Source organism: Micropterus dolomieu, linkage group LG06, assembly GCF_021292245.1.
Source record: "Micropterus dolomieu isolate WLL.071019.BEF.003 ecotype Adirondacks linkage group LG06, ASM2129224v1, whole genome shotgun sequence".
Classification (NCBI taxonomy): Eukaryota; Metazoa; Chordata; class Actinopteri; order Centrarchiformes; family Centrarchidae; genus Micropterus; species Micropterus dolomieu.
Window position 1 is genome coordinate 30074047 of NC_060155.1, and position 10898 is coordinate 30084944.

The 10898-nt window shown below is 49.5% G+C and overlaps 2 protein-coding genes across 4 annotated transcripts in view; both read right to left on the reverse strand.

The window, feature by feature from the left end:
- Window positions 1–4549, reverse strand: part of LOC123972020 (protein disulfide-isomerase TMX3-like) — a 19694-nt gene extending 15145 nt beyond the window's left edge. The window contains exons 1-3 of one of the 2 annotated variants that reach the window (XM_046051214.1): window positions 4014–4549; window positions 3265–3322; window positions 3130–3172 (exon numbers count right to left, since the gene is read on the reverse strand). In XM_046051214.1, coding sequence (XP_045907170.1) covers window positions 3130–3172; window positions 3265–3322; window positions 4014–4047 — 135 coding nt within the window. In that variant the 5' untranslated portion in view covers window positions 4048–4549. Of the gene's footprint in view, window positions 1–3129; window positions 3173–3264; window positions 3323–3468; window positions 3563–4013 lie in introns of those variants that run through there. The other variant, XM_046051213.1, reaches the window with a different exon arrangement.
- Window positions 4550–5662: 1113 nt separating this feature from the next.
- The window catches only part of si:dkey-154p10.3 (zinc finger protein 133), a 7744-nt gene continuing 2508 nt past the window's right edge, over window positions 5663–10898 (reverse strand). The window contains exons 3-8 of one of the 2 annotated variants that reach the window (XM_046051200.1): window positions 8974–9622; window positions 8127–8241; window positions 7834–7977; window positions 7464–7597; window positions 6943–7066; window positions 5663–5968 (exon numbers count right to left, since the gene is read on the reverse strand). In XM_046051200.1, the coding sequence (XP_045907156.1) occupies window positions 5815–5968; window positions 6943–7066; window positions 7464–7597; window positions 7834–7977; window positions 8127–8241; window positions 8974–9622 (1320 nt within the window). In that variant the 3' untranslated portion in view covers window positions 5663–5814. The remainder of the gene's footprint in view (window positions 5969–6942; window positions 7067–7463; window positions 7598–7833; window positions 7978–8126; window positions 8242–8973; window positions 9623–10898) is intronic. The other variant, XM_046051201.1, reaches the window with a different exon arrangement.

Consider the following 10898-nt stretch of genomic DNA (forward strand, 5'->3'; position numbering starts at 1 on the left):
ACCCTCTCACCTGTTCTAACCTCTCACCTGTTCTACCCTCGCGCCTGTTCTAACCTCTCGCCTGTTCTAACCTCTCGCCTGTTCTAACCTCTAGCCTGTTCTAACCTTTCACCTGTCCTAACCTTTCACCTGTTCCTGTTCTAACCTCACAGGTGGGAGGTTAGAACAGGCGAGAGGTTAGAACAGGAACAGGTGAGAGGTTAGAACAGGAACAGGTGGGAGGTTAGAACAGGCGAGAGGTTAGAACAGGAACAGGTGGGAGGTTAGCACAGGCGAGAGGTTAGAACAGGAACAGGTGGGAGGTTAGAAAAGGTGAGAGGTTAGAACAGGCGAGAGGTTAGAAAAGGTGAGAGGTTAGAACAGATGAGAGGTTAGAAAAGGTGAGAGGTTAGAACAGGCGAGAGGTTAGAAAAGGTGAGAGGTTAGAACAGGCGAGAGGTTAGAACAGGCGAGAGGTTAGAACAGGCAAGAGGTTAGAACAGGCAAGAGGTTAGAACAGGAACAGGTGGGAGGTTAGAACAGATGAGAGGTTAGAACAGATGAGAGGTTAGAACAGGCGAGAGGTTAGAACAGGCGAGAGGTTAGAACAGGAATAGGTGGGAGGTTAGAAAAGATGAGAGGTTAGAAAAGGTGAGAGGTTAGAACAGGCGAGAGGTTAGAACAGGAACGGGTGAGAGGTTAGAAAAGGCGAGAGTTTAGAACAGGCGAGAGGTTAGAACAGGCGAGAGGTTAGAACAGGCGAGAGGTTAGAACAGGAACGGGTGAGAGGTTAGAACAGATGAGAGGTTAGACCAGATGAGAGGTTAGACAAGGAACAGGCGAGAGGTTAGAACAGGAACAGGTGAGAGGTTGGAACAGGTGAGAGGTTAGACAAGGAACAGGCGAGAGGTTAGAACAGGAACAGGCGAGAGGTTAGAACAGGCGAGAGGTTAGAACAGGCGAGAGGTTAGAACAGGCAAGAGGTTAGAAAAGGTGAGAGGTTAGAACAGGCGAGAGGTTAGAACAGGAACAGGTGAGAGGTTAGAACAGGTGAGAGGTTAGACAAGGAACAGGCGAGAGGTTAGAACAGGAACAGGCGAGAGGTTAGAACAGGCGAGAGGTTAGAACAGGCGAGAGGTTAGAACAGGCGAGAGGTTAGAACAGGCGAGAGGTTAGAACAGGCGAGAGGTTAGAACAGGCGAGAGGTTAGAACAGGAACAGGTGGGAGGTTAGAAAAGGTGAGAGGTTAGAACAGGCGAGAGGTTAGAACAGGCGAGAGGTTAGAACAGGCGAGAGGTTAGAACAGGCGAGAGGTTAGAACAGGAACAGGCGAGAGGTTAGAACAGGAACAGGTGAGAGGTTAGAACAGGTGAGAGGTTAGACAAGGAACAGGCGAGAGGTTAGAACAGGAACAGGTGAGAGGTTAGCACAGGCGAGAGGTTAGAACAGGTGAGAGGTTAGAACAGGCGAGAGGTTAGAACAGGAACAGGTGGGAGGTTAGAACAGATGAGAGGTTAGAAAAGGTGAGAGGTTAGAACAGGCGAGAGGTTAGAACAGGCGAGAGGTTAGAACAGGAACAGGTGGGAGGTTAGAACAGATGAGAGGTTAGAAAAGGTGAGAGGTTAGAACAGGCGAGAGGTTAGAACAGGCGAGAGGTTAGAACAGGCAAGAGGTTAGAACAGATGAGAGGTTAGAAAAGGTGAGAGGTTAGAACAGGCGAGAGGTTAGAACAGGCGAGAGGTTAGAACAGGCGAGAGGTTAGAACAGGAACAGGCGGGAGGTTAGAACAGGCGAGAGGTTAGAACAGGAATACGTGGGAGGTTAGAACAGATGAGAGGTTAGACAAGGAACAGGCGAGAGGTTAGAACAGGAACAGGTGAGAGGTTGGAACAGGTGAGAGGTTAGAACAGGCGAGAGGTTAGAACAGGTGAGAGGTTAGAACAGGCGAGAGGTTAGAACAGGCGAGAGGTTAGAACAGGAACAGGTGAGAGGTTAGAACAGGTGAGAGGTTAGACAAGGAACAGGTGAGAGGTTAGAACAGGAACAGGCGAGAGGTTAGAACAGGCGAGAGGTTAGAACAGGAACAGGCGAGAGGTTAGAACAGGTGGGAGGATTGAACAGGTGAGGGATTAGAACAGGTGAGAGGTTAGAACTGGCGAGAGGTTAGAACAGGTGAGAGGTTAGAACAGGCGAGAGGTTAGAACAGGAACAGGTGAGAGGTTAGGACAGGTGGGAGGTTAGGACAGGCGAGAGGTTAGAACAGGTGAGAGGTTAGAACAGGTGAAAGGTTAGAACAGGTGAAAGGTTAGAACAGGTGAAAGGTTAGAACAGGTGAGAGGTTAGAACAGGCGAGAGGTTAGAACAGGCGAGAGGTTAGAACAGGAACAGGTGAAAGGTTAGGACAGGCGAGAGGTTAGAACAGGCGAGAGGTTAGACAAGGAACAGGTGAAAGGTTAGAACAGGTGAAAGGTTAGAACAGGCGAGAGGTTAGAACAGGCGAGAGGTTAGAACAGGCGAGAGGTTAGAACAGGCGAGAGGTTAGAACAGGCGAGAGGTTTGAACAGGTGAGGGATTAGAACAGGTGAGAGGTTAGAACAGGAACAGGTGAAAGGTTAGGACAGGTGAAAGGTTAGAACAGGCTAGAGGTTAGAACAGGCGAGAGGTTAGAACAGGCGAGAGGTTTGAACAGGTGAGGGATTAGAACAGGTGAGAGGTTAGAACAGGAACAGGTGAGAGGTTAGAACAGGAACAGGTGAAAGGTTAGGACAGGTGAAAGGTTAGAACAGGCTAGAGGTTAGAACAGGCGAGAGGTTAGAACAGGCGAGAGGTTAGAACAGGCGAGAGGTTTGAACAGGTGAGGGATTAGAACAGGTGAGAGGTTAGAACAGGAACAGGTGAGAGGTTAGAACAGGTGAGAGGTTAGAACAGGAACAGGCGAGAGGTTAGAACAGGTGAGAGGTTAGAACAGGAACAGGCGAGAGGTTAGAACAGGTGGGAGGTTTGAACAGGTGAGGGATTAGAACAGGTGAGAGGTTAGAACAGGTGAGAGGTTAGAACAGGCGAGAGGTTAGAACAGGAACAGGTGAAAGGTTAGGACAGGTGGGAGGTTAGGACAGGTTTGTTAGAAAGTGTAAATGCAGGTGAACACACCTTGATGAGCCAGGTGTCGTCGTCTGCCCTCGTCTCCATGAAGCTGTGAAACACAGACGGTTGTTTGTTGTGAAATGACTCCTTTACTTTAACGGTTCTTTAAACATGAAATCTGTCGCTTCCTTTAAAACTCACGTGTCGTCCAGCTCCTCCACAAAGGCCGACGCTGACGCCACCAACAGAACCAGCAGCACTGAATAACAAACAAACAAACAAACGTTTAACGCCTCCTAAAACAACACTAACTCGTTTGTTCTGCAGCTTTCAGCAGGATCACATGGTCAGTCTGCTGATCAGGACCATGTGATCAGGTTGAAAGCTCCAGAACAGTAAGCGGACCTTGAGTGTTGCAGTGGGATGTTATCACCCAAAGATGGCGGTCAGAGGTGACGTCTGTGATTGGCTGACAGGAAGCCATGATTAAGAGGACACCTGTCAGACAGAGGTCTCTAATCATTTTCACAGAAAATAACAGCTGTGATAGGTTTATTGATCGTCAGTGTTCTGCTCTTCAGGTTGGCTTAAATCTAATGAGACAGGAAGCTGCTCTCTTTACCGCCAGATTAAATTTAAAGACATCTTAATCCAGCAGGAACACAGTCTCACAAACAAAGACATTTCAATCTGTCAGGAAGATGTTTCATAAAACCTGAAACTGCTCAGAACTATTTATTCAAACAGGCAGACACCTCGAGTAGAACCTGGACTCAGACCGCCATCTGCCTCCACCGGCTGAGGGGGGGGTTACAAAATTCTCTGTAGTTCTGAGATTAAATCATCCTTCAGTGTGAGACGCTAAATTAACCCTGTAAGTCCATGTTATTCTGCAGCAGCTGTGGGTCACAATGAGCGTAAAAATGAATGGAGTTTGCCGGAGGACTTACCCGAGCGCAGGACCGTGTTCCTCCGGTCCAACATGTTGACTGATGGAGCAGAAGCTGCTGAACAGAGGGATTAACAGCATAGAGCTAATCTACTAACTGCTAACAGACTGAACATAGCCTTAATCTGACAGATTAACCGCTTCCATTCAATCCACTGAAGCTTTATTGACAATGACACCAACACACGACACAGACAAACAGGAAGTCTGCAGAATATGTTCATGTTCAGAGAAGCAGCAACACTGATGTTTACTAGTCTGACGGACAGGTATGAGGAAGGATACAAGGAGGTAGGGAAGGAAAAAGGAAGGAAATGAGGCAAGGAAGGAAAGAAACAAGGCTGCTTCCAGTCTTTGTGCTAAGCTAGGCTAACAGTTCCCCCTGCTTCCAGTCTTTGTGCTAAGCTAGGCTAAAAGTTCCCCTGCTTCCAGTCTTTGTGCTAAGCTAGGCTAAAAGTTCCTCTGCTTCTAGTCTTTGTGTTAAGCTAGGCTAACAGTTCCTCTGCTTCCACTCTTTGTGCTAAGCTAGGCTAACAGTTCCTCTGCTTCTAGTCTTTGTGCTAAGCTAGGCTAAAAGTTCCCCTGCTTCCAGTCTTTGTGCTAAGCTAGGCTAAAAGTTCCCCTGCTTCCAGTCTTTGTGCTAAGCTAGGCTAACAGTTCCCCCTGCTTCTAGTCTTTGTGTTAAGCTAGGGTAAAAGTTCCTCTGCTTCCAGTCTTTGTGCTAAGCTAGGGTAACAGTTCCCCCTGCTTCTAATCTTTGTGTTAAGCTAGGTTTCCCCTGCTAAACTTTCTTTTCTTCACCCTGCAGCCAAACAAATCAGTTAGTAAAACAAAGAGTTAACAGCTGACATGTTCAGAGAGATCAATGACCAGGACACTTCCACTGAAACCATCTTCCCAATAATCAGCTTTCTATGCAAGTATTTAATCTGATCCTCAGCTGTCAACCGCAGAGCAGGGACCAGGACTCTGAGCTGCAGCAGCTCCTCATTAAACAGTCACAGAGCCAGGTCGATTCAAACTCCAGGTTTGATGGTTTGTCTGTGTACGGACGTTTGGGCAGAATCCAACACGTCCTGCTGAAATAAACAACTGGTGTCACTTTGTAACACGCTGGGTAGCCTTCAGCGCCTTTTCTGGACACGCTGGGCTCTGCGGTCAAGTTTACAACAATAAATATGCTACATCCCGTTAGACTTTCAAAATAAAACACATGGTAAACACAGTGAAACGCTTGCAGTTTGATTAAACTGGTACCAAAACTACTTGGTCAAGTTTAGGAGATCCTGTTTTGGGTTAAAATAAGTGTTCATTCAGGTACTTCTCCTGAGTCCCGTGTTTCTTGACTGATCCTCCCCGACCACCTCCCTACGTGTACTTTATCTCTTTTAGCTATCCTACATGACCTGACACATAACACTTGTAGCGTTGAAAACTGACGTTAAAGGGGTACCCGGTGCGTTAGTGACATCTGTGAAGAGTTGGGGGTGGGACGGGGTTGGAAGAAGAACAGGAGATTACCTTAGAGGAGATTAGTGTGCAAGAGAGTAATCAGTGTGGGGGGCCAGGGGTCTAGATAATCCAGGTGCTGAGGCTCAGCAGGAACCAGGTCTCTGCACCTGATGCTGCTTTTAAACAGGAAACACTCAGTTCAGCTTTTATGTTCCTTTAATGCAAATCCAACCAGCAGATAAATAAAAACATTCAGTTAAAACACTGTGACATCAGCAGCACGTCTGGTGACATCATCAGACCTCCCCACAAGCTAACAGTCCAATCAGAGTGTCCAATCAGCTGCGTGATCACAGTGTGGCATGCTGGGAGGGGGCGTGGTGTCTGCGGACATGTCTCAGCAGCAGCTGGCGGTCCGGACTCGAATACTCACACTGCTGGCATGGAAACGACTCGCCGGTGTGATGGCGGCGAGCGTGGAGGTCCAAACTCTTCTTCTGGATACTGAGACAGAAAAACCAGCAGGTCAGATCAGGAAGGAACATCATCACAGACACACATATGAACCAACCAATCACGATGCCGGCTCAATATTTTGATGTCTGTTAGCCGTTGGACGATGGCATTATCTATCGGCCCAACCCTACCCCAGATGGGATCCAACTAACTGCTCATGTAAAATTACCAAACATCAACTGCCTAAAGAAAACAGAAGAGGCTACAAGGTCAAAAATGGCTGCCAGTACGGATATGGAGAGGGTACAGTGCTAAAGGAACTCAGTAACCAGTAATACCCCTGCCATGAGGAAACGCCGAGGACTGAGCGCTGAGGGCTGAGGACTGAGGGCTGAGGCCTGAACGCTGAGGCCTGAACGCTGAACGCTGAGGCCTGAACGCTGAGGCCTGAACTCTGAGGACTGAACGCTGAGGACTGAACGCTGAGGACTGAACGCTGAGGACTGAACGCTGAGGACTGAGGACTGAGGGCTGAGGACTGAGGACTGAACGCTGAGGACTGAGGGCTGAACACTGAGGGCTGAACGCTGAGGGCTGAACGTCGAGGGCTGAGGCCTGAACGTCGAGGGCTGAACGCTGAGGACTGAACGCTGAGGCCTGAGGCCTGAACGCTGAGGACTGAACGCTGAGGCCTGAACGCTGAGGGCTGAGGCCTGAACGCTGAGGACTGAACGCTGAGGACTGAACGCTGAGGGCTGAGGCCTGAACGCTGAGGACTGAACGCTGAGGACTGAGGCCTGAACGCTGAGGACTGAACGCTGAGGGCTGAGGCCTGAACGCTGAGGACTGAACGCTGAGGGCGCCTGAACGCTGAGGACTGAACGCTGAGGGCTGAGGCCTGAACGCTGAGGACTGAACGCTGAGGGCTGAGGCCTGAACGCTGAGGACTGAACGCTGAGGGCAGGGGATGAGGAGCGAGAGATAAGCAGGGACATGCAACAGGTGTGTGTGTCAGGTGTTACCTGCTGTAGTCACAGTGTTGACACCTGTATGGTTTCTCCTGGCTGTGGGTTCTGCAGTGTCTGAGCAGAGAGCTGCGATCGATAGAAGCATATGGACACTCAGCACACCTGTACGGCTTCTCACCTGGAACACACACAAACACACACAGTCAGCTGACAGTGTATTACAGGCGTGTGTACATAACCTGTGTGGGTTCTCAGGTGTGTGTGTGTGTTACCAGTGTGGGTTCTCAGGTGTGTGTGTGTGTTACCAGTGTGGGTTCTCAGGTGTGTGTGTGTGTTACCAGTGTGGGTTCTCAGGTGTGTGTGTGTGTGTGTGTGTTACCAGTGTGGGTTCTCAGGTGTGTGTGTGTTACCTGTGTGGGTTCTCAGGTGTGTGTGTGTTACCTGTGTGGGTTCTCAGGTGTGTGTGTGTTACCTGTGTGGGTTCTCAGGTGTGTGTGTGTTACCAGTGTGGGTTCTCAGATGTGTGTGTGTTACCAGTGTGGGTTCTCAGGTGTGTGTGTGTGTGTGTGTGTTACCTGTGTGCGTTCTCAGGTGTTGCAGCAGTGATGCCTTTAGCCTGCTGCTGTAGGAACAGTGAGGACAGGTGAACGGTTTCTGTCCCCCGTGGACGCCCAGGTGACGCCTCAGAGTCAGCTTGGTAGAGAACTTCCTGTAGAGAAAAAAATCCTCAGCTAAAGCTACCAATCACAGACCTGCAACAAGTAACACACCTGTCACACACCTGGTTTAAATGAGGCTGAAGTGAGTTTCAGGCACTCTTCGGCCGGCTCTTACCTGTCTTCTCCTGTGATTGGTCAGTTTATGAAAGTGCCCTGAAGCCCCGTGACACCTGCTGAAGCCAGCCCAATTACCTGTGGAGTGAGGGATTGTGGGTAATGTAGTTACCTGTGACACAAAGAGCAGCAGAATCCTGTCTGGTCTCTGACGTCAGCAGACGTCTCCTCGCCCCCCTTCTCTTCCTCTTCTTTCTTCCTTCTGGTCTTCCTCCGGACGCCCTGCATGGACCCGGTCTGAGCTCTGCTGGTCTGTCTGGGAACCAACACACAAATCTCTAATTAATTCTTCACAGTGAACATTTTCATCATATTTGAAATAATCAACTGAATTTGATCAGATCTGAGACTTGACGGTGCAGCATGATGTTCAACAAATTTAATTTGTAGTATTTGAAGCTTTACATAATAAAAGCTCTGTGAAGGTGAAGACAGGCGAGGACACTTTCTATCGCCCACCTGTCTGTGTGCTCCGCCTCCTTCCCTCCTGCTCGCCCAATCAGCCGGCCCCTCCATCCGTCTGGAGGAAACAAATCATCATCACATTTTAGAGTAGTTTCTGAATTATTACTGATTAATCATTATGAACTGTTAAATGGTTTAGAAATTATTTTGAAGATCTGACTCTGTCCTCCAGGGTTCCACTCTATTTTTATAAATGACTTCAGGACATTCAAGCAAAAATACACTTCTACGCTGACGACACTGTCATTTATACGCATGCTCCATCCACAGCACAGGCAGTGCAGAGCTTCAGACTGCATTCTGATTCATGGTTTCCCTGTCTGATGGTAAATCCATTGAAAGTGTGCTTGGATATTTGGATAGACGAAACCTTTATCCAATCTACATATTGCTAATCTAGTTAGGAAGCGCAAAGTGAAGATTTTAGAAATAAATCTTTACTTATTATACTGTATATGGATGCAGCCTCCTCCACCTTACGGAGCCTTGATTCAGAGTCTCAAGCATCTCTCTGTTTTATTTAAGTGCAAAGTCCCTTATTGCCTTCTTTATGGTTTGGTGGGTTCATCACTGACCCCCGGCAGACAACGGCACGGGTATACTTTCATGTATAAAGCGACGCTAGTTAACTTCCAGCCTTCTCTGGTTAGTGGCTACGCTCCTCCAAGTGGTTGCTTTTTAACAAACCCCGGGTTTTCACAGATCTGGGGGAAGTTGCCTTTTCATACTCTTCACCCTGGGCATGGAATCATTTGCAAAAGATCTCAAATTAGAATTTAGGTGTCACCTGAGTGGTTGCCGTGGTGACGCTGTCTGCAGCCATCATCTTGTTGTTGGTGAGCGTTTCGTAACTCGGCGCTCCTAAACGTCCTCAGACAGTCCGGGCAGCTGAACGGCCTCGCCGCCGCCTTCTTCTTCTTCTTCTTCTCTTCCTCCTGCTTCTGCTCCTTCCTCCTCCTCCTCCTCCTCCTCCGCCGCCTCCTCCTGCAGTGGCTCCGCCAGTGAGGCTCCAGCTCCTCCCAGCTGTCGGCCGTCCAGCTGCAGCAGACGCAGCCGAATCCTCCGGCGCCCCGGTGAGACCGGACGTGGACGTCCAGCAGCCGCCTGGATGGCAGCGTCAGAGGACACAGGAGACACAGCAGCCGCAGCCGCCGTTTCCTGCAGGGCGAGGTCCCCGTCTCGCCACCACTCGGCTTCAGGCTGTCGGGCTGCAGGTGGGTGTCAGGTGTCACCACAGGTGAAGCGCGCTGGACGGGTCGGGACGGAGGAGGAGGAGGAGGTTTGGCTGCTGAGATGCGACACAGTCCCAGAGTCATGAGGTGAGCGGACTGTGCCATCTCCTCCTGGGTGGAGGGGGGGTCGATGGGACAGGACAGATCCACTGAACCCCCCTTCAGAGGGAAGATGGAGGACTCCTCCTCGAACAGAGTGCTGACCTGCAGACAGAACAGGTTCCAAGTGTCACATAAAGACTTCAAAACACAACACAACCAGAATCAGAACCAATTCAGAGGGACAAGGTCTGGTTCACATTCAGAGTCCTGGATACACAAGTTCAGTCCAAATGACCTGAAGCGCTCTGATAAAACACAGGTACAGGATGATGATGTCACAGCTCGTGTGTGTGTGTCTGTGTGTGTGTGTGTGTCTGTGTGTCTGTGTGTGTCTGTCTGTGTGTGTCTGTGTCTGTGTGTCTGTGTCTGTCTGTGTGTGTGTGTGTCTGTGTCTGTCTGTGTGTGTGTCTGTGTGTGTCTGTCTGTGTCTGTGTGTCTGTCTGTGTCTGTGTGTGTGTCTGTGTCTGTGTGTGTGTCTGTGTGTGTGTCTGTGTGTGTCTGTCTGTGTGTGTGTGTCTGTGTCTGTCTGTGTCTGTGTGTGTGTCTGTGTGTGTGTCTGTGTGTGTGTGTGTGTGTGTGTCTGTATGTCTGTGTCTGTCTGTGTCTGTCTGTGTCTGTGTGTGTGTGTATGTCTGTGTCTGTGTGTGTGTGTCTGTCTGTGTCTGTCTGTGTCTGTGTATGTCTGTGTCTGTCTGTGTCTGTGTGTGTGTGTGTGTGTGTGTCTGTGTCTGTCTGTGTCTGTGTGTGTGTGTATGTCTGTGTCTGTCTGTGTGTGTGTGTGTGTGTGTGTCTGTGTCTGTCTGTCTGTCTGTGTCTGTCTGTGTCTGTGTGTGTGTCTGTCTGTCTGTGTGTGTGTCTGTCTGTCTGTGTGTGTGTCTGTGTGTCTGTCTGTCTGTCTGTGTGTGTGTCTGTGTGTCTGTCTGTGTGTGTGTGTGTGTGTGTGTGTGTGTGTGTGTGTGTCTGTGTGTCTGTCTGTGTCTGTGTGTCTGTGTGTCTGTCTGTGTCTGTCTGTGTCTGTGTCTGTCTGTGTCTGTGTGTGTGTCTGTGTCTGTCTGTGTGTGTGTGTGTGTCTGTGTCTGTCTGTGTCTGTGTGTGTCTGTCTGTGTCTGTGTGTGTCTGTGTGTGTCTGTGTGTCTGTGTCTGTGTGTGTATCTGTGTGTGTGTCTGTGTGTGTGTGTGTCTGTGTGTGTGTGTGTGTGTCTGTGTGTGTGTGTGTGTCTGTGTGTGTGTGTGTGTCTGTGTGTGTGTCTGTGTGTGTGTGTGTCTGTGTGTCTGTGTGTGTGTCTGTGTAAGTGTGTGTCTGTCTGTGTCTGTGTGTCTGTGTGTGTGTCTGTGTGTCTGTGTCTGTGTGTCTGTGTGTCTGTGTGTGTGTGTGTCT